The 25,569-nt window shown below is 40.9% G+C and overlaps 1 protein-coding gene across 2 annotated transcripts in view; it reads left to right on the top strand.

Annotated features, from left to right (window-relative positions):
* The window catches only part of MYH9 (myosin heavy chain 9), a 72,013-nt gene that overhangs the window by 40,564 nt on the left and 5,880 nt on the right, over positions 1-25,569 (top strand). For both annotated transcript variants that reach the window (XM_075156407.1, XM_075156416.1), the window contains exons 9-33: positions 347-490; positions 2,722-2,817; positions 3,892-4,010; positions 5,103-5,255; positions 7,047-7,220; positions 8,012-8,185; positions 8,758-8,872; positions 11,255-11,448; positions 11,783-11,904; positions 12,294-12,363; positions 13,275-13,435; positions 14,158-14,266; positions 15,227-15,358; positions 16,016-16,222; positions 16,736-16,873; positions 17,371-17,494; positions 18,333-18,504; positions 19,088-19,300; positions 19,755-19,899; positions 20,421-20,627; positions 21,601-21,705; positions 22,934-23,086; positions 23,447-23,695; positions 24,188-24,400; positions 25,110-25,322. In XM_075156407.1, coding sequence (XP_075012508.1) covers positions 347-490; positions 2,722-2,817; positions 3,892-4,010; positions 5,103-5,255; positions 7,047-7,220; positions 8,012-8,185; positions 8,758-8,872; positions 11,255-11,448; positions 11,783-11,904; positions 12,294-12,363; positions 13,275-13,435; positions 14,158-14,266; positions 15,227-15,358; positions 16,016-16,222; positions 16,736-16,873; positions 17,371-17,494; positions 18,333-18,504; positions 19,088-19,300; positions 19,755-19,899; positions 20,421-20,627; positions 21,601-21,705; positions 22,934-23,086; positions 23,447-23,695; positions 24,188-24,400; positions 25,110-25,322 — 3,902 coding nt within the window. The remainder of the gene's footprint in view (positions 1-346; positions 491-2,721; positions 2,818-3,891; positions 4,011-5,102; positions 5,256-7,046; positions 7,221-8,011; positions 8,186-8,757; positions 8,873-11,254; positions 11,449-11,782; positions 11,905-12,293; positions 12,364-13,274; positions 13,436-14,157; positions 14,267-15,226; positions 15,359-16,015; positions 16,223-16,735; positions 16,874-17,370; positions 17,495-18,332; positions 18,505-19,087; positions 19,301-19,754; positions 19,900-20,420; positions 20,628-21,600; positions 21,706-22,933; positions 23,087-23,446; positions 23,696-24,187; positions 24,401-25,109; positions 25,323-25,569) is intronic.

The raw sequence follows: 25,569 nt of genomic DNA on the forward strand, positions 1-25,569 counted from the left end.
TTAACTTTCACCTGACTTGAAACAAATGAGGTGTCTGAAATTAAAGGCAAATTTACTTTCAAGTTAATCCCTGCTTCTTATAGACTTGGGGCGTAATGATGATTGGCACTGCTTTGGTGGAGTAGTCCAGAGGAGGGAATAGAAAGAAATAAGATAGAAAAATTCCAATTTTATCTAAAATACATTAAATGTTCAGCCTGCAGTAAAACTGGGCTTAATCCCAGATTTATCCAGCACCTGCTAGCATATGCAAGTCAGAAATTTGATCTCAGTGGTAGCTTGTTGTCTATCTCAAAAAAAAAAAAAGAAAAAGCTGTAGTAATTTCTTTCTCAATTCTTTCCTAAGCTGATCTGCTGCTGGAGCCTTACAACAAGTATCGCTTCCTTTCCAACGGGCATGTTACGATCCCGGGTCAGCAAGACAAAGATATGTTTCAGGAGACCATGGAGGCCATGAAGATCATGGGCATCCCAGATGAGGAGCAGATAGGTATGAATCCTCTGAAGGGCTTGAAAACGCAATGAAATGAAAGAGGGACTAGATCATATCTCTCTGGAGCTTTTTTCTTCTCGGGTTCTTTTTTTGTTTGTTTGGTTTGGGTTTTTTATTGGTTTTGTTTTGTCTGGTGTCTCACACACATACACCCCCTGCCAAGTGAACAGTGTGCAAGTAATAAACTTAGTGGCTTTGGAGTGACCCACCTCAGGATCTACCAGCACAGTTTCAGTTTATACAGTTAACCTTAGAAGTCAAGCAGCTAATGAAAACATGCTTCTGCTTGCTGTTTTTGTTCCCAATCTGAGGGCTGTATATCCAGTTTATGCCTAACACATCCAAGATACAAGAATCCTCTCATTCTCTTGTGCAATGCACAGCTTGTGTGCTCCCCCTATCCCTAAGCAGTAGCTTTAAAGTATCTAATCCAACCATTGCTGGATTACTGCTTTGAGAATGGCCTGGTCACAGTGCCTTTCTTTCCAGCTTAACACTGAACTGCTGATCAGAAATTAATATTGTCTGATTCTGGGAACACAGTACCATGACAGTGAAGCTAGAATTGCATGCAGCCAGCACAAAGTGCAGTGATACTTATTCACCAGAGCTCTGTGCTGTCTCATTCATGATCTGCCCCACTTTTGGGAACCAGTGGTCTGCAAAATCTCAGTTTCTAAATGTATAAGGTCTTCTAAAACTAGGACTGTTTTGTCTCTATGTTGAAGCAGGCATCTGTGGTGGTTTGAAGTCACCACCTCCTCTGCTGGAGGCTGCAGCCCTTGTGGCTGTAGGGAATATGTGCCTGTGCCTTAACTATTGCTCTTCACAGTTCAACCTGCTGTAAATCTACGCTGTCGTTATCCACAGTTTAATACACTTCTTGATATCCTGAATCATCTGAGACTGAAACTGCTGTATGGAGGTGAAGAGAAATTTGCCTAAACCGAGTAAAAGAATTGGCAGCTTAAGTTATTGTCAGGACATCCTGTTATGCTCAGTTTTTTGAGTTGGGTTTTTAATGTATGCTCTAGGGCATGTCTTTGCTGTCACATAAATGAGCTATTGGTTCCAGCCACTACAGTAAAGATAGCTTTAGTGTTTTGCACTTGCTGTTCAAAGTGTGAAGTGCATTAATATTCCTCATAGGCTTAGAAGAATAATACATACAGTAGCTGGCTGGATGGTAGGCTTACTTAGTTTTGATGTAAAGTCTAAACACCAACTCTTCTCATTTATGAGACAACATCAAAATAAGCTGTCTGTCCAAGTGCCAGGACTCCAGATTCAACTGTCAAACCACTGGATTTCATAACGTGCCACTAGAACATACATGTTTCTTTTCTGTTAGTCCTGATGTAGCATATATGGAGCCTTTGTTCGCTCTGCTATCAAAAGGATATTGTTTTAAAACAAGTGTTTCTGTAACAGGTAGAAATTAGGGGATGAAAAAAATCTTTCGTACAAGATCCCCTTTGCAAGTGACTGGCAGCTTAGTTTGCTCAAGGCAACTAGAAGCTATTATGCAATGGGCTTTGATTGATAGACGGTGAAAATTGAATTGATGCTATGGCATTGAAAAATGTCTTTCCTGTCCTAGCATCTGATGCTGCTTTTGTGATGTGCACCATTTGAAGAGTATGAATATATCATTAGCAATGGGTGGGGTGCTTCAGCATGTAATTAGTAACAGTTATGGTACGGGCACTTTGCCCACATCCTGCTGCCCTTTATACATTACAGTGTACGTCTATGTGGACTACGGACCTTGGTCAGGGAGCTGAAAGTGATACGGGGTTAAAGGAACAAAATCTTCTTCTCTTAATTGGTTTGCAGTCTTAATAACTGTCTCTTTCCTGTGTTTAACAGTAGTCATTGAGGAAAATAGTGAATTTTGGCCCTTTAACAGAGAACAGATGTTTTATCAAAAAATATAGATGTTGTAGGATGGCGCATTACCCTCAATCCTGTCTCCCACTTTACTGTAGTGATGTTGAGAATGGGTCAATTTCCAGGTTGCGTAGTCTTGCATGAGAGGGACAGGGAAAGTCCTGTGTCCTGAATGGGAGTCATATAGAGCAATTAGCTGTGGTGTTTCTTCCCAAATTCCAGGAAGATCTTTGGAATGTTGAGAAAGGCCTCTTAACCATGTCAGGAAAGGTAACTGGGTCATATCAGGGTTTTTGGAGATGTCTGTCACTAAGCTATTATTATTATTACTTTAAAAGGTCTGCTGAAGGTTATTTCAGGTGTTCTTCAACTTGGCAACATAGTCTTCAAGAAGGAGCGTAATACAGACCAAGCCTCTATGCCAGACAATACAGGTAACCAATCTTCTTTTCCCATCCCAAAGAAAAATGCAGAAAAAAGCCTACAGGAAGTTTTTGCAAGAAGTATATTACAGTATGTAGGGAATGCTGGAGTCCTGTTTCTCTATAAGGTGAATTATCTGTCAAAGGAGATGACATGCTCCTTCATACAAATATGCGCCATTTTGCCGGGCATGGGTGTGCAGCCCCCCATGGGCAGGAATGTGTTCTTGTGACAGGGCTAGGCAGGAAGTACACGTGATGACCAGATGAAAAGGATTATTCTGCTGGAATATGTAGCATGTGTGTGTTTTAACCAAGCTAGGAATGATTGCTCCTACAAACCTATATTATCAAACTTTAAGGAATGTTCTTTGCTGACTTTGTAGGTAGACTTGTAACTGTAAGAGTAAGGTAGATAGTTTTGTGATGGGTATACATATTTTAATTGCACTGCCCATTGTTGCATGTGTAAATAGTACCGTTTCACATGATAGAAGGCTATCTGTTGGAAGACTTAGCTCTTAAACCTTCAGTTTAGAGGTACTGCAGAAATACAAGAGATTGCTAATTTATCTTCAAGTGTTTATATTTTTGGCTATTACTGTTATGGAAAACGTGCTCTAAATGGCATTTTGGGGAGGAGAGTAAACTATTTGGGTTTTGGATCTTGAATCTGAAATACAGAGTTACCTCAAAGACTAATCAGTAGATGAAGACAGAGCAATTAGCTTGATTAAGGCATCCGTTACTTGACATATCTTTAAATTGATTACAGACTATGAATAAAGCTTCCGTGTTATGACTTAGTGGTATGAGAGTATTGCTTCAAATTTACTCTTGTGGCTTCTGGAGAAACTCAATAACCCGTATTAGGGGTTGCAAGAGGGTTTGGGGGATTTTTTGTTTTTGAATATACCTTTCTTTGTCTCATTAAACTGTTCTTCATTTAATGTTTTTTATAAGCTGTTTCATGACTCTCTTGGGAAGGCAGTTGCAGGAATGTTTTTTTCTTTTTCTCTTGCTTTCCGTAAAAAAAAAAACCAAAAGAACATTAATCTCTCTGTTGTTTCCTCTTACCGTCTTTAGCTGCTCAGAAAGTGTCTCACCTTTTGGGTATCAATGTGACTGATTTCACTAGAGGCATCCTGACTCCTCGCATCAAAGTTGGGCGGGATTATGTCCAGAAAGCTCAGACCAAAGAGCAGGTATGCATTCTCTAAAAACAAATGAGTGCTTTAGTCTTTAATCTTGCCACCACAACGCTAACAAATGTATTAGAGGTTTCTGTAGTGTTTAATAACCATCTTTATGGCTGCAACATATGGCAACCACTCTTGAATAATGTAGCATGCATATTGCTTCTAGTATTTGCTCATTTGATCTGTATAAAGATAGAAATCACCCTGCCCTTGTAGCACTTTTTCTCATCTAGGGGAGGGGAAAACAAAAAAAAGAGAATGCAACTCCCCTGATTTTGATGACTGGCTGTCCCAAGGGAGTAAGTTCCTTCAGCGCTGTATGCCAGGATGACGTTTTCAAGTTGCTTTAATATAGAAAGCACCGGTTTTGAGTAGGTCAGCTACTAGGGTGGAAGAATTTGCCGCTCACCCTTGACACTGACTGTAAATTTTGTAACACTTTTGAATCACATTGTGCTCTAAATGAAACCTGACCTAGGAGCTAGTGGCCTCCTGAGTGGAGCAGAGGCCCCGTGCTTACTCACTGCATGGCTTCTTTATGAACATATCCTTATGAACATATTCAGTGTAAATAAACATGCCCTCATATAATGGAAGGGGTTGGGAAGAGAGTGAAGTCCAGAAATAGTCACAGGCTGCCTTTCCATTTTGATATTTAATTTCTTATTATACATAGTATGTTTGTGTCAATCACAGGTAGGATAGTGGCATGGGAGGAGGGGATTTGGCTTCACAAATCCTAAGTTAGAAAAGAATTTAAATGCTTTTCTTTGGGCCTATGAAACATGCTAAGTTACTACAGTCTTTGGAGGTGACTGGGCATAATTTTTCTTTCTCAAATACCAGGCGTTGGTTTCTCCAACAGGCAGGATCCTGAAATTTGGCTTTGACACACTGATTTAAGAAGACAAATTCTTTGCTCTTTTATGGAGTGTTGCTGTGCCGTCTACTTTTCATTGGCTCTGAAATGAGCCTTGTTCAGTGAATTCGGTGGTGGAGAGAGAATCTTGGGCTACAATTGGGCCATTAGATGCCGAAACAGTGTAATCTATGCCTTCCTTTGGATTATAATGTAACTCCTGGTCTTTTTTTATTTAGGCTGACTTTGCCATTGAAGCGCTGGCTAAAGCCACTTATGAACGTATGTTCCGGTGGCTGGTTATGCGTATCAACAAGGCATTGGATAAGACGAAGCGACAGGGTGCGTCCTTCATTGGAATCCTTGACATTGCTGGTTTTGAGATTTTCGAGGTAAGGAGGTCGTCAGGTCCTTGCACTCAGCACAGTTTACCATGGAGCAAAGACTGCTGAAGGAAACTGCTTTAAAACTGGAGAAGAATAGTATAGTTTTGGAAAGGATCTTTATTCCACTTTTGTTATTTGAGATCCCTGCTGATGTGAAGTGTCAGATAAGTTATTAACTAACTTAAGTGGTTCATTCTTTAGTATTTTATGTATTCTGCAAATGTTTTATCTCATTGCTCTATATTCTGGTGCTTACATCCTTTTTGGCATGTGCATTAGAATTATTTTAATTTCACAGTTTCAGGTGTTCTTGATTCTTTATAGCTTGCAGCTTAGGAGTTTGCTAACCTACAAAAATGTCTTTTAAAATATCATGTAGAGTTATGGATCACCACTGGACATAAAATTTTATGTCCCATTAGTCTGTCCCAAAACATTTAAGGTATGACCCACTGAAATCTATTAGCATCACTAAAAATTGTTAGAAATGGTTTCTTCTTTCTGCTGATGAGTTTTGGAAAAGGCAAAGACAGGGTAGACCAAATCAGATCCAACATAAATTCTGACCTATGTATGCTCCTTTCTGCAAGAAGCCTGAAAGTTGGGGATCAAAGTGTGGTTTCACATACAGCTAAACGGATTTAACAGCAGATCCTTGATACAGAAAAGGAGTGAACTTGCTCCTTTTCCCCTCTGCTGCTCCTGGCTGCAACTGCTTGTACTGTTCACCTCTCTAGCCCTGTGGAAAATATTTTCTTACGGTGTTTTATGATAGAATCAGTCTGCAAAGGGGAATCTGAGCATAAAACCTGATGCAAGATAAATGTAGAAGAAGAAGAGCTGAAGGAAAGTTGAGGGAGAGATGGAAAAGAGGGGAATTGGGAGCTCCCTCTATAGGTGGCAGTGAGCTGTTAGGCCAAACCATTATGTCTATGAAACAACAATTTTAGAATGTGGCTTTGCATTATACTTAGTCTGAAGCAGCCACAGGCTGCCATCAGAAAAGAACTATCCTGTCATTATCCCAGCCAGGCAGCTCCTATCAACCTGTGTTATGCTGGATCTAGCTCATATGCAGCTGCAGAGTGAAGTGGACCAATTTATTCATGAAATGGAAAACTAAGACACAGAAAAGTTGATTTCCTCCCCTTCCCCTTCTCTGATCAGTCTACCTTTGGTTTCATGGTTGCTGGATCTCATGAAAAGGAGGGGAGTGGAAACACATGATTAGGAATTACTGAAACATGGAGGAAGTAGATCAGGACCATTCTCTTCAGCAGCTGCATTATATTTAGTGTGGTCTAACTGTGGGTTATTAACCTTGTCCTTACAGTTTGAAGAAATGTGGAGATATTGAAGAAATTTCCCTCACTTTGCTTGCTCTGATTTTATATGTGAGGATTAAAAAGGGACTTTCCAATCCACATGCTTTTAGGAATTTGTCTTCGGGCTTCTGTTGCTTCCTCTTCCTATGAAGAGTCTTTTCTATTCTGGAGTCTTCCGGAGTCTTTTCTGTTCCTGGGTTAAGTAGCTGCAGTAATTTTTCTGCTGTTTACAACTAAACATTCTTTTGCAAAGTCTGAGGAACAGTGTGCATGAACTTCCCTAGGGATTGCAGCAGTGATGGAGTGGCATGTGACAGGAAAGGCAGTTCATAAGCAAATGGGGTTATTGACAAAGGGCTGTCCACCCCATACAGAACACTACCTTAAGTTCCTGAACTGTAGATTTGACCTTTCGTGCTAAGAAAATAGTAGGTGTAACTTCAAAACATCTTTCTACCTTTTTCTTCATTAGCTGAACTCCTTTGAGCAGTTGTGTATTAACTACACAAATGAAAAGTTGCAGCAGCTCTTTAACCACACCATGTTCATTCTGGAGCAAGAGGAGTACCAGAGGGAGGGCATAGAGTGGAACTTCATTGACTTTGGCCTGGATCTGCAACCCTGCATTGACCTCATAGAGAAGCCGGTAAGCTTGTTCTTGTAGCGTTGAGCAGCAAGAAATAGCTGCACTAATTTTGTCATTGAGCACATAACCTCTACCTGTAGACTGGAAACTAGCTTTCTGGCTTTTGTAATCCTCTACTGACACTGTGGTATGCTTAGAAGCAGAAGTGAACAGTTTCCGCTTTGTCTGAAAGTATGTCACCAATAAATCTGTTAGTATCAGTTCTGTAGGAAATATTGCATGAAAATAGATCTAGTCTTTTTCCTCTCACAAAATTCTCTTCATTTGTGTAGATCTGCATGGTGCTAGATGAATGTGTGGCTTACGATAAGTAGTGTGAACTTCCTTACTTAACTGTAAGTGTGATGAGCAGCTGTGAATCTCTGTTGCTTTCATTCTGCTCTAATGAAACTTGGAAAGTTATAAATTTCATAGTAGATGTTCCAATAGTAAGGACTGGTTTGTGAAATGTTCTGCTATGGTCTTCTGCATTTAGACATCTGGATATTTGGAGAACAGTGTGATAGTGTTCCTTCTATTAAAAAGATTTCTTCCCCTCCACCACGTAAATCAGCCTAGACAAATGCCATGGAAAAGACCTTCTCATGAAAATGTTCAGAATTCAGATGAGGATTTTGAAAAACTATTAACGATTTCTATTAGTATAAAAGTAGTTGAACTGATACCACGCAGCCGATGAATGTGATGGGGATCAGGCTTAGGTATCCTTTTTCTTTTTCTACCCGTCTAAAGGCATTAATTATTGGTGTAGTCATGTATTTAATGATGCTTTGGTGCTTCCCTTCTTTAAGGCTGGGCCTCCTGGTATACTGGCCCTGCTGGATGAAGAGTGCTGGTTCCCAAAAGCAACAGACAAAAGCTTTGTGGAAAAAGTTGTACAAGAACAAGGCACCCATCCCAAATTTCAGAAGCCAAAACAACTGAAAGACAAAGCTGATTTCTGTATCATACATTATGCTGGCAAGGTAAAGAATTAGTAGCTAAAATGTGAACATTGGAATGTCTGCTGTGTTTTTAATGCATAACCACTGCTTCTTAGAAATGGCTACTTTACAACATGGCTGCTTATGGGAAACCCGTAGAAGACTTCAGAAAGTTGTTCCATTGCTGTGGACCTGACAGGGCCTAAGGGGATTTGCCTGCAAGTTATATATGTATAGCTGAAGACATGTCAAACTGACACCAATTTAAATTTGTTCTCTGTGTCTTGGTGAGATTGGAAGTACTTTTCAGAAACCTTGCATCAAGAATTCATCACCAAAAATGATGATGCAGTTGTTTTTTGTGTCACACTCTGGGTGGTGCAAACTAGCATTGCAAATCCATTCCCTTTACTGACAGAACAGAACATGCAGCTGTTTTTTAGGGTTTGAAATTTGTAGGTATGCTTGCTTAGATGTCAAATCCAAGAACGATTAGGTAATCTGTTGTTGATTGTGCGAACCTTAGTGCTATTTTTATAGACTTCGCAGGATCTTGTTGCATCTTGTGCTGCAGAAAGTCCCTCCAAGTTTCTTGATGTGTTTATCTTCTCCAGGTGGATTATAAAGCAGATGAATGGCTGATGAAGAACATGGATCCGCTGAATGATAACATTGCTACTCTTCTCCACCAGTCGTCGGATAAGTTTGTGTCTGAGCTGTGGAAAGATGGTATGTAATTAAACTTAATCTCATTTGTTTTCTCTTGTTTTATGTGGAAGAGTTTGTTTGATCATCAAAAGTCTGTGATGAGCTGTGTTGCTTCTTTCCCTGAAGACTAAGACACCAAGATGAGCATTATCTGGAACATCCATTGCTTAGATCATGGTATTGCATTAAAAGTTCACTGTAACTCAAGAGAAAGGTTCGCTTGCATCAATTTACGTTAAGCTTACTGCATATATAGCAATTATTTCTCAAAACCGAGAATGCCAGGATAAAATATGAATGCACCATTATGTCCCAGCAGCTTGCGTAGCTGCAACACTCAAACGCAAGATCTGAGGTTGAATCTACGTTTTCAGTCCTGCAACCAGTGTGTTCTTGCTGCAATGTTGTTCAGTATTTTACTCTATCTTCTCTGGGTTTATCTGCTTTTGAGTCTTACTGTTGCTGTCACTTTCTGTGGTGGGTTTTCTTTGACGTCTCTGTCTGTTGCAGAGATGCAGAACGTTCAGAGAGCCTATTTCTATCAACACTTTCCTATTCTTCATCTAGAACCAGGTGACTGAGAAACCCAGCTGTCGTGTCGTGTGTGTAATGCATCCTAGAGCCATGCAAGAAATGCTTCCGTTAACTTCTCTTTGTCCCTTTGTCATACCTGCTTGTCTTTCTTGTTCATATCCTCTGCTTTGTGCTAGTAGCTCCTCACGGACTTTAAAACAAAAGCAAAACTCTCACCTTGCAAGTGAATACAAGAAAAATATGGACATGTTCAGGTGCTAAAGGTTGCTCTTGCAAGACTAGCATAGGAACAGCTAAAAGCAAATCCCTGTCAACTGTTTGAACGTAGAGCTAGCAAGGCTGTATTTCTTGCAAGATTTGGAAGGAAGATTCCTGAGGCTGCATTTAAACTGAAATGCAGTTTAACATTGATTCTAGTACTGGGATTTGACTTCAGCTGCTGATCATTTAAAGAAAGTTAGTTTGGCAAAGGAACTTGTTCTGCATGAAAAATGGCCGTCAGCAACTTGTGCCTAACAAGGCTTTTGCTGTGTGAGACTCATTTTGGACTTGAAGTGTCAACTGAACCACAGCTGATCAGTTCTCATTTATTGTTCTTAGCTGGATCTTCTGTTGCAAGTGACTGTCCTTTTTGCTATCTTGATGTAGATAGCAGGGCTCAAGATTTTTAAGAGGATTGTTCCAGCCGCAATCTGGGACAGTCTTCTGTGGATTTCCTTGTGATGTCATCTAGTAACATAACCTTCTTTTCTTTCTGATAAGACAACCTTGACCCTATTCTAACAGCTGCTCTAGAAGTGAGAAGTTCTAAATTAGGATCAACTGTAAATCAGAGTATCCTTTCTTGTTTCTTTTTTTGTAGGGGTTTCTCTTAACAGTTTTTTTATAATCCAGTTGAGCACAAGTTGATGCGTTTTCTGAAGTGAAGACTGGGAGCCTGAGTGTAGGCATCAGCCAACCACTAAAGATAAAGTGAAGCAGTACCTTGAAGCCCTTAATAAAAATATACTGGGGATGTGGAAATTTATGGTAATACAGTTGGTTTTGGTTGGGTGGGTGAATTTTTGTCTCCATGTAGAAGAGCAACAAGAAAAAGTTGTTTAAATGCTTTAGTTTCTTCGTGCCCTTGCTACTCTCAGATCTAGCTGGCTTCTATTGAAACAAAGGATCTGTGGAGTCCACCCATCAAGGTGATAGCTTCATCAGTGCTTGGATGTCACTGTGGCATAGTGGAGGAACTGTTGGGGCAGGGAGTTCTGACTTTCTCATAGTGGTATTGTTCATGTCTCTGTCATAGAATACTTGTACTCCAAAAATAGCTCAAACAGTGGTATCTTGAGGTTTGGTTTCTGTCATGCCTTTCACCATGTTTGCTCAGTTTACAAGTAGATATAGCTTTTCTGATCACCGGTCATGGCAGTTCTGCCTGTAATGCAAGAGTGAAGCTGGGCTTTTTCTCTAACTGTGGCCCCTTCTGGGTCAGAGTTAACTAATAGTTGACTCTGCTGGGCTAGCAGCTAGAACTCTTGGTTTGTTGTTTTTCATTGTAACCTAAGCAAGTAGAAGCATCTGAAACTTACTTCTAGATTGCTTTTCCAGAGCTGCCATCCAGAGCATCAGCAGAATATGTTTGGGAGTAAGTTTGACTCCATCACTCAAACTTCCTGTAGTGAGCTGTTGCTTTTTTTTCCTTCCTGCTCCTATCCCTGTACAAATTCTGTACAGGAGTCAACATCTGTGTAGAGATGAAGCAAAAAGGATCCTGCAGCTCCTCTCATTTATCCTGTTCTACCCAGATGTTCTTTGTACATTCCAATGCTTCCTTTGTTTGTGGCAGAATTTTAATGCTCTTCCTTGTGCTCTCTCTAGTTGACCGTATTGTTGGGCTGGATCAGGTAGCTGGTATGTCGGATACAGCATTGCCAGGGGCCTTTAAAACCAGGAAGGGTATGTTCCGAACAGTGGGACAGCTCTATAAAGAACAGCTGGCTAAACTGATGGCTACCTTGAGGAACACCAACCCCAACTTCGTCCGTTGTATTATCCCCAACCATGAGAAAAAGGTAAAAACATCTGTAACAGTACAGCCCATGCAGTCTTACATGGGCTTCCAGGGGCATGTGACTGGGTTGCTATCTTTTGTCAGGTTTTGCAAGAAATCTTAAAGATGTCCTGCTTTCTCAGGATATCTTTTTTTAAGGTCATGCTAAATAACTGTATACTTACCACAATTTTGGAGACTGATCTTTGCAGTTCTTAAGGTGGCGTAAAAGCTTTCAGTTGCTTGTAACTGGAAAAGAGACAACTGGCTGCTTTACAAAAAAGACGGGGAGGCGAGGGGGTAAGACCTGCCTGTAAAATATTTCTAGTATTTATAAAATGTTTTTTCCTCACTAGGCTGGAAAACTAGATCCCCACTTGGTCCTCGACCAGCTTCGCTGTAATGGAGTGCTGGAGGGAATCCGTATTTGTCGTCAAGGTTTCCCCAACAGAGTTGTATTCCAGGAATTCAGGCAAAGGTAAGGCTTAGAAAAGAATCTGACAGAGTCTTTACCCTGGCAAAGTGAAGACATAAGTGCAAAAATTGAAGTATTTTATTGCAACTAGATTGCCACTGTTTTCAAAGGCAGCAACACAGAACATCTGTCCCTTGGTATTCCCTGGCACAAAGCCTCCCAAAAGCATCTTTAACTACAGGCTTACTAGAGAAGTCAAGGTGAGGCATAGAGGACCCCATCTAAGACTGCTGCTACATACTCTGTTGTCTAGAGATGCAATTTTTTTCTTCTAACAAGACCGTAAGCTGTCGAACTCATAATGCCATAGGAATGCATTACTGATTTTTTTTCTTGTTGTTGTTGTTTTCAAATATCTTTGTGTAACTAGTCTAACGCTTTCTCCTTTTCAGATATGAAATCTTAACTCCAAATGCAATTCCCAAAGGATTTATGGATGGAAAGCAGGCTTGTGTGCTGATGGTAAGACATCCCAGAAACTCTACTTGAATAGAATAAGCTTTATGGGTGTGGTGTGGAACTCGGAGTTGCACATGTTAAATATATCTATAATTCCAAAGTCAAATGTTTTCTCCGAGAGAAGGAGGGTGCAAAAAGCTGTCTCTTGGCTTCACAGATGGAGGCTTTTGACTAGCATGAAGATCAATAATCCTAGGCAAAGAGGATCTTTCTGTTTCCACAGATGCATACACTTCATGGAATTCAGCAGCATTCATGGAATCAAAGTGCTTAGAAGCATTAATGTTATCTTTAGTACATGCTTAAAGTATGAACTTCAACAAACTTTTTATAATGGCCTGCTGATGACAAATGCTTTCATTGAAGGCTCCAAATAATTTCTGCAGAATTGCCTGCGTCAAAGCTCTGACTTTGGCTTTGGCTTTGTAGCTTGAAGACTACGGGAGACTGAATTGAGTTTGGCTGTAAGGGATTCCTTTTTTTTCCTGTCTTAAATGACTATACCTTATTCCTCTTAACTAGTGTAAGTGTTGACAGCAAGTCCTTTAAAGGATGGGAAAGTTGGTTGGGGTGCCTTTTTCTTACAAAGATTAGGACTGGGAAAAAATAAATAGGAAGGATCAACAGGTCTGTTTTCTTTAGGAAAGGAAGAGGGCACTTGATGTGGTATTGTATTAAACAATGCTTTCTATCACATTTTCTGTCTCTGGTTACCTCTGTTTCATGCTGTGCTTGGCTGAGCTCCAACTCCTTTAATTGGGACAGGACTTTATTGGGAGCTAGCAACTTTGGTTGGCCTGAGTGGCTCATTATAGGGAAGGAGTATCTTACAGCCATGAGACACAAATATGTTTTGTGATGTTTCACATGAAGCAATCTTTGCAGGAGATGAATTCTTATCTCTCTCATTTTAGATCAAAGCATTGGAGCTGGATTCCAACCTTTATCGAATTGGACAGAGTAAAGTGTTTTTCAGAGCTGGAGTCCTTGCTCATCTTGAAGAAGAGAGAGACCTGAAGATCACAGATGTTATTATTGGCTTCCAAGCATGCTGCAGAGGCTACCTGGCCAGAAAGTAAGGACCATATTTTGTAAAGTACATTATAAACGTGTATTTCTCCCATTCAGGTAGAAGTTTCTCGTCAAAAAAGCTGACTAGAAATTATTTTTTGTCAGAAAGGCCATGATTTCTTTGTTGTATATAACAGTTGATGGTTGTTTTAGGGTTTTCTGATCTCTGTAATGCCGGACTTCTGGCACCTGCAAGAAACTCAGCATGCTGCTATCCCACATACTACCAGAGCAGTAAAGTCTATTCCTCTCTATAGGAATATTATACAGCAGGCACAGTTTTTGACAAAAGAGCTGCAAACTGCAAATTTGAAATGAAAAGGTCGTAGTACAGTACTGATCCAGGAGGTGTAGGATTTCTCTTAAGCTATTAGGTAGAACTGCAAATGGTACAGTTCTAAAAACAAAAGTAGTATCTGTCAGATTGGCAGGAAAACACACCTCTGTTTCAGATCTCCCTTTTTTTGAAGTGAAAATAGTGAGGCTTTTCACATTAGAAGATATTAGGAAAAACTGTATTAAATAGGAAATTGAATAAAGGAAAGGATAACCACTCTTACCTGAGAAAAAAAACCTTGAAAAGATCAAGAAGTTAACTGGAAATTTTGCTGGTTTTTAGGAGGGAACGTTCTAAAGTAAAAATGTAGAGGTATCTAAGAAAGGGCTTGGTGGAGAGAATTGTGTGCTGCTGTGGGTTCCTTTGTCTGACTTCCACTTGCCTTGCAGAGCCTTTGCCAAGCGCCAGCAGCAATTGACAGCCATGAAAGTGCTTCAGAGGAACTGTGCTGCCTATTTGAAACTGCGGAACTGGCAATGGTGGAGGTTGTTCACCAAGGTAATATTTTTCCCTTTGCAATTTTGACAGTTTGGTTGCAATTTCAGCTTCTCGGGTTGAACCAGAGCACAAAAACCACTTCCTCTACAATTGGGCTGGCTTGCAACTACACCTTGATTCATTTAGGCAGAGAATATCATAGCATATTTTATAGCTATGCAATATGCCTGCATAAACCAAGTGCAAGGCTATATCCAAGTAATGTTGTGAAAAAGCAGAAATCATCTTTTAATGCTTGATGCCTAAGAAGAGTAAGAGGATTGCTTGCTTTGGTGGTATGACACTTCAAAGAGTCACTTACTACGTGGCTAGTCAATTTAGCTAGACAAAAATTGTTAATACAGGGATGGCTTGCCATCTCTTTCTCCAGGGTTGTAAGAGCAAAGGAAAACCACTGAGGTCTGATCTTGTTAGATTTGTAGATATTTTACCTTTATAAAGACAACGAACACATGAAGAAATGGTCTCTTTTCTAAATGTATGGGATTTCTTGCTTTTTAGCCACGAGACTTTGCAGCTAAATGAGAGTTGAGAGCAGAGTTTAAACTTTTCTTCTGTTTTCTTCCTATGAAATGACTTGTAAGAGTTTTTGATGGGAGAGCACAGAGATGGGTGTTGTTTGTTTTTTGTTTACATTGACCTACCTGTGGATTTCCCCACTGTATGGCAACTTTTTTATTCTCCTGCTATTACTACTTAGTTCTTGAGGGTCTGGAATTTACTCAACCCTTTCCTGATGCATCCCATCCTGGAGGAAAAGTTGGGCAGGCAGAAAGTGTGTTATTGGCAGAGTAGATGATATCTAGTCCTCTATGATCCTTCCAGTGTTCGCAACAAAACAATTGGTCAGTCCTTCAAATATGACACTTACCTAAAATGGTTTTTATTCAAGTGCAAGAGCATTTCTTCATGTTTTCCTTGTTCCTTATACACATCTCATTCCCTTGATTTCCCTTTCAGGTGAAGCCCCTTCTGCAAGTAAGCAGACAGGAAGAGGAGATGATGGCCAAGGAAGAAGAACTAATAAAGGTCAAGGAGAAGCAGCTAGCTGCAGAAAATAGACTGAGTGAGATGGAGACCTTCCAGGCCCAGGTGAGTTTGCAAATCTCATGTGTAAAAGTCATTCTCTCTCTACCTGGCCAACTGCTTGAGAGCATCTCCTTTGCTTTATTGGTCTGACGAACAAGCTGCGGGATTCCAGCTTGTCGAAATATGTGACTTGGCTGCCATCTTGTTCAATTTTCTTTGCCTTTCTTCTCAGCTCAGTTCCTCTAGCAGGTCATTTTGTACAGTGACCACCTATTGCCCTTCTGTAGCCATTATGTGAAGAGTAGTCTCCTTTGGCTGAGTATTATAGCAAGCTGATTGAATTCAACCTCGTCATTAATGGAATCCTTTTTGTTTGGAACACAGAAGGTGGCAGCAGGATTGTTTTTCTGTAGGGCTGATAATTACTTGTGTTACTTCTGTAGGGGAAAACTAGACAATCTCCGAATTGCAAATGGCTAGGGTCTTGAGAAATTTGTTAAGGCTAATGTAATATGTGGTTGCAGTGCATGATTTGTGAAGGAGAACAAACACTTAAAAACTATGTTTTGATATTTAGCTTTTGATTAGCAGCAGGAGACTGCTGCAATGATTAAGACTGTAACTGTGGAACACAGGAGCACATAACTTCACTTAACACAGATTGCTAAGTGGTTTGGTAAATTGGGGCTTGTCTTATTTCTGGCTTTGTGTCCAATGTAGCTAATGGCAGAGAAGATGCAGCTGCAGGAACAGTTGCAAGCAGAAACTGAACTCTGTGCTGAAGCTGAGGAGATAAGAGCCCGCCTGACAGCCAAGAAACAAGAACTGGAGGAGATATGTCATGACCTGGAAGCAAGGGTGGAGGAAGAGGAAGAACGGTGTCAACATCTGCAGGCTGAAAAGAAGAAAATGCAGCAGAACATCCAGGTAATGCCTTGGGAATGCTGTCTCTTGTCAGTAAAGAAGATAGTAAAGGTTAGAGTGGTTCTCTTGTCTCAGCTTGGAGGGAAACGGAAGAGAGAACTAAAAAAAAAAAAAGCATAGAAAAATCTATCTGTGGAAATAGCAATAGAACACAGCAATTCTGGTGCTGAGCCTGAGGTGTTCAGTCAGTCATCTGGAATGAGCTGTTCCATTCTTGAAGATGAAGGCCACTTGTCAAATAATTAGACAAGTGTCTGATCTGCGTAAGCCAGGTGTTTTAGGAATGGTAGCATTCTTCTTTAGTACAGTAAACAATGCTATTTTGCAGAAAACTTGTTTGTTAGAATGCAGTGTGTTGCATTAAGTCATGACAGAGATGTCACTTCTGGAAAGTACTAATAATACCTTGAAGGAAGGGTAAAGAAACCTTTCAAGTTCTAATATTGCTACTGTGCTGTTACATTGGTTAGTGAGCAGCACTGACAAATGCCTTGCTTTTCTGTGGGTGTTGTGAAGGAACTAGAGGAGCAGCTTGAAGAAGAGGAGAGCGCAAGGCAAAAGTTGCAGCTAGAAAAAGTGACCACAGAGGCCAAGTTGAAGAAACTGGAAGAAGATGTGATAGTTCTGGAAGATCAGAATCTCAAATTGGCTAAGGTAAGACTCTTGCAGCTTTTATGTGGGCTAAAGATGCACAGGTGTTTCTCCTGGAGCCACCAACCAAAGGCTGACCTTTACCACATACAGGGAAACTTATGAATGAATTCAGTCTTGTCTTTGACAACTCTGACCTGAATTTTAAAAATTAGCTCCCTGCCTGTATTCTTTACAAGTCAGTATTGTATGATATTTAAATAGCCTTGACTAAATAAGGATCCATGAGCAAACATTTTCTGATACATTGTTTTGCCACAGTATCAAGTTATTTCATAAACAGACTTCCCCTTCAGCTTTGAAAGGGCTATCAAATACAAATCTTTAAGTAACCATTTATCTGAATACTATCTGTAATCCTGAAAGGATTTCTTTTGTTCCAAGTTTCCTTGTAGCAGGAGTAGGCATTTATGACATTGACATCTTTAAGCACAGTCAACTCTGGAAAAATCTCTTGTAATTCCAGCAACTGCTTTGACACTGCCTTCTCAATTCTGCAGGAAAAGAAACTGTTGGAAGACAGAATGTCTGAATTTACAACAAACCTGACAGAGGAAGAGGAGAAATCTAAGAGTTTAGCCAAACTCAAGAATAAGCATGAGGCCATGATCACAGACCTTGAAGGTGGTTTTGGATTTTTTTTTTTGGTTGTTTAGTTTTTTTTAAAGGCAGATCCTGCAAAGGACATGCCTGTTTAGTTTTAGGTAGTTTCTTGTTCAAATTTGTTGAAATGAAACTGAAATTCTAGAGTTTTAGTCCTCTCCAGTTTCTGAGGGGTTAAAAATTAGTCTATAATGTGTATGCTATTGATCAGTTTGCTGGAGCTGTTCAGTGGCTGGCTGAAGGTTATGTGCCTTGTCAGCTGAGCCCTTGATCTAAATAAAAATCCTCTCCAGAGCAGCAGGCCAATGGAGAAGAGAGGCTGGTTCTCTTTCTTCTCCTGCTGTGGGAGTGTCTCCACTTTTCTACTTCCAGCAGCATCAATCTGTCAGGGTTAGTGCTGTTTCTGATATCCTGTTTGCACAAGTTCTTCAGAGTTCAAGCTGGAGGCACTTCATATGGAGATTGCCCAGGTTAACACAGCAGGAGCCAGCCTATTTAGTTTCAGTAAAGGGAGAGCAGACCTTGTGTTCAGCATCACTCAATGAGTGCTTATGCCTGTGTAGTGTGCGTGTTGGGAGAGACTGGCATTGTGCTGGCATTGTTTATTACAGTGAAAGGTGGGAAGGAGATTTGACTGTAAGATGTGGGGAAGGGAAATGGCCCAGATATGTTCTGAGGGCAAAATATGGGGGCAGTTGCGTGTATAGGTCCTGATAGAATAATGCACTCCAGCTACAGTTTGGACAGTTGTATCATTAGGAAAGAAACTATAGCTTTAATAGCTTTATTTTCTCTGCTCGTACAACATTCTTTGAGTATGTGTCGTCTGTGTAACTTAACGTGTCCCCATCTCCATCAGAACGTCTGCGACGTGAAGAAAAGCAGAGGCAAGAATTGGAAAAGACTCGTCGAAAGCTTGAAGGGGACTCCAGTGATCTGCATGACCAGATTGCTGAGCTGCAGGCTCAGATTGCAGAACTCAAAATGCAGCTGGCGAAGAAGGAAGAGGAGCTGCAGGCAGCCTTAGCTAGGTGAGAACCTGACCTGTGGGGTTCAGGGACCACCAGGTTGGGAAGTATTTCTTGTCTTGTGTCCCTTTGGGATAGGGACCAAGTGGAATCTGTGGCTGTTGTATTTCAGCCTGTGGACTGTTAAGATCCATGTCCTCAGCATCAGAGTTCTTTGGCTGCTGCTCACTGCCACATTCTTTGTACAGAGCTAGACTATGAATGTATGTGCACTGCACAAGTTTCACTGGAGCAATAAGGTTTCAGATGGGGTTGAAAAGTAGTGGCAACACACTGTCTCTCTGGTAGTTGCTATATTCATCTATTCAGTAAAGTGTCCAATTTCCAATGTAAAATGGTGCTTTCTCTTCTGCTTTCTTCTGTTGTCAGTCTCTTTCTGTGTTCTTTAAGGTAAGTAATTGTGCTCTCTCAAGTATTGGGAAATAGAACTTGGAACTTCTAGATGATATATGGATCAAAGTTTGAACGTAATATTGTAGAGCTGACCAATACCAGCTTTTTTCTTGGTTATTCTTGGTAGGACAGGTGGTTTTAATTTAGATAAGGTTTGAATCTGGCTCTGACCAGAACCCTATGTTGAACACAGGGTGGAAGAAGAGGCAGCTCAGAAAAACATGGCCCTGAAAAAGATCAGGGAACTCGAATCCCAGATCACTGAGCTGCAGGAAGACCTGGATTCAGAGAGAGCATTCAGGAATAAAGCTGAAAAACAGAAGCGGGATCTGGGAGAAGAGCTGGAAGCATTAAAAACAGAGCTAGAAGACACGCTAGATTCTACAGCTGCTCAGCAAGAGCTCAGGTAAGTCCAACATGTAGCTGTGTTGTCTTACTTGGTTTTGACTTTTTTAATAAATGCTGCCGCATCTAGTCTTTTACCAAAGCAAGTCTTTGCCTTTATCAGGGTAGGCTGGTTAGCAGCCTCAGTGACTACAGAAGGAGGTAGTGTGCAAGCTGTAGTCAAGACTGCATTACCTCACCTGATGTAAGAAAGTTAGTTTGCTCCCTAACTATAGTGTTAGTGATACCCCTGAAACATTCGTACTTTCAGGCTATTACTTCTTAGGCTGAAAGTAATGCTGCCAGCTTGCGCTTAAGAAGGGTGCAATGCCAAGTTCTAACTTTGAAAAGTGTCTTTATAGCTCGTAGGGCTAAACAGACCTTGGCATTTTTCTGCATTAGAGATGCTGTTGGTGGATATACACATCTGTTTGATTCTCTCCTTGGCATCTAAATGGAATTTGTGAATTTTGCAGGTCAAAGAGAGAACAAGAAGTAACGGTTTTGAAGAAGACCCTTGAAGATGAGGCAAAGACTCATGAGGCTCAAATCCAAGAGATGAGGCAGAAACATTCACAAGCTATTGAAGAGCTGGCAGAACAGTTAGAACAAACCAAACGGGTATGTGGAACAGAAAACACAAGGCCAAAGCAGTCAACCTTCCTGAAATGATAGCTGCTCTGTGACCATGTTTTAAAGCTGCAGAAGAACATGAAGTGTTCATGATACTAGGCTTCTGATACACGTGCTCTTCTTCCCTTGGTAGATCATTTTTCACTATGAAGCATATATGAAGTTGTTTTAAGTAGTTGCATTCATTCTTTTTCCCTATCAGGCACGTTATACTGCATAGCCAAGACATTCTTTTCATTGCTAGCACTTGTTGACTTGTACAACCTTTAATTTGGAATTCTGATGGTGCAAGACTATCTCCTGCATTGTTGTCTTCTCTGATTGTTAAATTGTCTCCTGCTTATCAGTGATAGGCTGTTCAAATTGTTTTTTCTGAGTAAGCAGTCTACAACTTAGCTGCTAAACATGCAACACTAGCTTGCTTGTTGGGGAAAAATGTACTCAGTGGAAGGATCCTGCTATATCTAAAGTCTGAGGGGTTTTGCTGGTTTTTTCTTCCTCCTCTTCAGGTGAAAGCAAATCTTGAAAAAGCAAAACAAGCTCTGGAAAGCGAGAGGGCTGAACTGTCCAATGAGGTGAAGGTTCTTCTGCAGGGCAAAGGGGATGCTGAGCACAAGCGGAAAAAAGTAGATGCTCAGCTCCAAGAACTGCAGGTGAAATTTACAGAAGGCGAAAGAGTGAAGACTGAACTGGCTGAGAGGGTTAACAAATTGCAGGTGAGTGGCATGGGTTTTCCTTAGCTTCCGATTCAGCCCAGGGCTAGAGAGAAAATGTTGTAGGATGGTATCTCCCCATAGCTAGTTCAAAAATCTTGTTCATCCTGAGGATAAAGTTTCTACAAAAAGCAAATCCCATAGTTTGCTTCCCAAGGACTATGAAAGCTCCTTAACTCATTGCCAGGGCAGGACCTTTGGATTGATGTTGCTTATCATGAGCAAACCTGAGAAGGTGAAGTAACCAGTTGCCATTTGAGTTTTGTAAGCCTTAAAGTATCAGCATGTCTGCTCCCCTTCAGCATGCAGCAGTTTGTACAGTACAGTTCTGTAAACATTCAGCTGCTTGTGAACCTAGAGTGGCACAAACAGACTGATGATTGTGTAACTAATTTGGAAGACAGTGTCTTGAAGCTTTGTAATGTGGTTGATGATTATGAGGGGTGGTGATGTGGAAATTTAGGGTTTTCTCCTCCTTTCTTCAAGGGAACAACAAATCCCTTTGATTCACATGGATCATTGTCTTCTGCCTTCTCCTTTATGGAGGGTTGTCATTAAAAGTTGAGCATTGCTGGTGTGTGCACTGTCTTTTGGAGTCTGAAAATGTAATTTTGAGACTCTAGATACCGTCCTGAAGCAGGTAGTATAAAACAGAAGAGAGTTCGTTTAATAGAAGCTTTTAAAATTCTTGCCAGGCTGTCTAAAATCTCATATAGGCCTTAAAAAAAAACAGAACAACCAAAACCAGAAGGCTGTTGCAACAGAGGCGTTCCCAAGTAAAAATCTCTTTTTGACTTCTCATATTTCATCCCTGGGACTTTGGAAACGATGCATTCATTCCCCTGAGAGATTATATACATGCATTACAGTTGAGAGGTGCCTCAGTTTTCACTTTTGGGGCTTGTAGCTGCTCCCCTGTTCCTGGCTTTGTTTTTGCTGATGCATCTAATACCCAATACTCTGATCTCTCCTTCAGGTTGAATTGGACAATGTCACAGGTCTTTTGAACCAGTCTGACAGCAAATCAATCAAATTAGCAAAGGACTTCTCTGCTCTGGAATCACAGCTTCAGGATACACAGGTGAGAGCTTTGGAAGCCCAGGCATTTGTGTGTGGTGCAGCCAGTGTCCGTTACAAATTCTTAAAGTGAGGAATCACTCTGGACACCGTTAACTACTGGATATACAACACTTCAAAGGATTGGGTCTGGTGTTTTTTGCTAAGGGGTTATATTGCATGGTATTGAGAGCATTTCTACAGAAACAAGCTATTTATCTTCCTTCCACTTCCTCAGTATGTGGAACATATGTAACTTTCCCTGTCTTAGATTTAGAAGTCCTCCTTTATCACCTTTCTGCTTGAGAGCTCTTCAATGCTAGAACTGCACTGGAATGCTAGGTTCTTGTTTGAGATCTTCATAGTCAAGTATTTGACAGGGTTTTTGTTTGTGTGTGATTTCCAGTAAATTTGTAAAGTTAAGCAGAAAATTTTATTTCCCAGTTGATGTTGGGGAAGTGATAGATTCGAATAATTTGGTATTTTTTCAGGAAAAATCATGCTTAGTCTTATACTTCGGGATAAAACAACCTTTTACAGTTAGTAGAATATGACTCTTTTAGTAAAGCATGGAGTACCAATCAGAAGGTTGGAAGGGAAAGGAAGAGTGTGCCAAACCTCAGATACTAAGTAACCTTGAACAGTCATTGATGTTCTGTCTACTTATTACTCTTTTTAGAAAACAGCCTCAAAGATAGTGCACAATACAAAAATTATGTACTAGTTTGAAGACTGGTCTTATTAGTCTCTACAGATCCTTCAGCTCAAGCACTGGCAGCATAAGTCAATAAATGTTGGTGCCCGAAGTTGGTAAATGACCAGTGTCTTACAATTCTTCTAAGACCAACGTTGTTTTTAACCATACTCAATCACTTTAGCCTGTTGTCCATTTCTTTGATGCTTAAATATGAGAAAGTCATGTAGCAGAATACAGTCATAGCACGACATTGTTGTGAAAAGTTTTAATGCTTTTTGTGCTGCTCAAAGGACTCCAGAAAGGACTGTGTGGTGAAGTAGTATACTTTAATTATTAGAGTGTATGAGAGAATAGGACCCTTCTGAATATTTTGTTTCTCTACTGGCTCACTGGAAGACAATTATTTGAATTCTGTCTTCAGTTGTCTTATCTGTGAAATAAGTTGCATACTTAAACTCAACTTCAAAAGTACTCATTCTGGAGAGAGTGGGTGAGGACTGTGAGCCTTTAAAGCCAAGGAGCAGTGCTGAATTCCACTGGGGTGTTTGCTTTATAGGAGCTGCTGCAGGAGGAGACTCGCCTAAAACTGAGCCTCAGCACTAAGCTGAAGCAAATGGAGGATGAGAAGAACAGTTTCAAAGAGCAACTGGAAGAAGAAGAGGAGACAAAGAGAAACCTGGAGAAACAGATCTCTATTCTTCAGCAACAGGTACAGAGTCTGCATCCCATAAACCAATGACTTTTGAGAGGAAGCGTAAGTGCAGCTCTGTCTTGAAGGAAGTAAAATCTAAATGCGGAATTGACTTCTAGTAACAGAACCTTTCCTGGGAAAGGGTGATCCTGCTGATTTGCGTGAGAGAGGAAATGAAGAGGTCTCTGATAATCATATGAACTACTTGCAGATTTCTATCCAGGAATTCCTTTGGGAATTCAGTCATACAGTATTATTTGAGGGGGAAGTAGTACCTTCAGAAACGAACAGACTTATTTCCTCAACTTCTGGTGCCAGTAAACTACATATAGCGTTATCTGTGGTGTGGCTTCACGTGCGATCTTTTCTGTCGTTCAGGCAATAGATGCAAAGAAGAAGATGGATGATGGTCTGGGCTGCCTTGAGTCAGCAGAGGAAGCCAGGAAGAAGCTGCAGAAGGACTTGGAGGGCTTGAGCCAGCGTTATGAAGAGAAGACAGCTGCGTATGACAAGCTGGAAAAAACAAAGACTCGGCTGCAGCAAGAGCTGGATGACCTCACTGTGGACCTTGATCATCAGCGGCAGATCGTTTCCAACCTAGAGAAGAAGCAGAAGAAGTTTGATCAGGTATGACTTCAGTCACTGGGCATTCAGTAGGTGCATCTTATTGAGAGGTCTGCTTTAAGAATACCTAAGCAACGCTGCTTGGAGAATGCATATTTATTTCTGAACTAAGGCCTAGCATATAGGGTGGAGAAATAAGCTTTCATAGGAGTAAATTCTGTTCCATGCATAAGAAGTTCAGTGATGCCCCTTTTCCCAAAGGGATAACATTTATATCAAGACCAAGATCAAGTTCAAAGCATTGTTTGCAGATCATCTTTGAGAGAAAGTTGGAAATAGTAGGTTGCAGGCCTAGGGAATCAGAAGTTTGTTCATTTGGGGTCAGCATAGTTATTAAAAGTGGGATGGCATGCTTCATTCTTTGAAGCTGCATTTTCTTGTTTCCTTCCATCCATGACAGAATACTATGAAGAAGGTACTAATGAAAAGATGCATGTTTACCTTGTTAGAAAATTGTCAGTAATTTCTTAGAAAACTGATGCTCTGCTCTTGTAGCTATTGGCGGAGGAGAAAAACATCTCTGCCAAGTATGCAGAAGAACGGGACCGCGCTGAGGCAGAAGCCCGTGAAAAGGAGACCAAGGCCCTTTCCCTGGCCAGAGCCCTGGAAGAAGCCATAGAGCAGAAAGCTGAGCTGGAACGAATCAATAAGCAGTTCCGGGCAGAGATGGAAGACCTGATGAGTTCAAAGGATGATGTTGGGAAAAGTGTAAGTATGAAGTTAAAATATCTGGGCAGGAAATGTCACACAGGTGATACTGTTAGTTTGATACTGCAAAAAGCTTATGCTAGTGTGAACACAGAAGAATGTAGTAGAGAATACTGGACACATTGTGAGTTTGTCAATGTTATATTTGTATTACATTAGTAAGTGGGCAAGATCGGTTCGAAGAGCCTAGAAATGACCCAAATGAGGTAGTGGGAAACTGAAAATTAACTGGTATCGTTGTGGCAGACACGAAGGTATGATGCGAGCCTGATGTAAAATACAGCGATTAGCCAGGCAACAGAAGACAGTAACCCCAATATTTCAAGACCCAAAATGTTATGATAAGCAGGAGGGAAAAGAAAAAATTCAGAGACTAAAAAGTATTTTCTTGAATTCTGTCAGAACCAGAGGTGTCTAGTTCTGATAAGTCTGCAATAGGTCAGGACTGGGCTAACAAATGCTTTTCTCTTTCTCCCCACCACCACACATACATGACCAGAACTAATAGGTGATCATGATTCACACTGGCAGCCTGCAGGTATGCGAGCAGCTGGCTTTGAGGGGTATTTCTGCCCTAATACAAGGGGCGGATGCAGTGTTCTTGTATCCTGTCTTATGTGAGTGGCTGTTCTTAGACTTTTTTGCCCTTAGGATAGGTGAAATTGTCTGCACTCTTTGAGGAAACCTCACGTGTGGTACTGTGCTGTAGGTCCATGAGCTGGAGAAGGCTAAGCGAGCCCTGGAGCAGCAGGTGGAGGAGATGAAGACACAGCTGGAAGAGCTGGAGGATGAACTGCAGGCTACAGAGGATGCCAAACTGCGGCTAGAAGTGAACCAACAGGCCATGAAGGCACAGTTTGACCGGGACCTCCAGGGACGTGATGAACAGAATGAAGAGAAGAAGAAACAGCTGATCAGACAAGTAAGAATTGCTCTGTAAATTCTGAAAGTGTTCCATACACAAAGGCACTTGTGTCCAAAGATGGTTAGACAGACACTGCCAATCCACAGATTCTTGTTAATGGTAACTCTCCAGGCAGCTCTGCAAAGCTGTGACAGACTTTGCCCCTTGTGAGTGTGATTGTTCAAACAGCCTTTGTCTATCAAAGAAACTCATGTAGCTTTATTAGTGAGGAATGTTAGCCCCATCCCCCTGCCAGGAAGAATGA

This window comes from Calonectris borealis, chromosome 1, assembly GCF_964195595.1.
Source record: "Calonectris borealis chromosome 1, bCalBor7.hap1.2, whole genome shotgun sequence".
NCBI classification, from domain to species: Eukaryota; Metazoa; Chordata; class Aves; order Procellariiformes; family Procellariidae; genus Calonectris; species Calonectris borealis.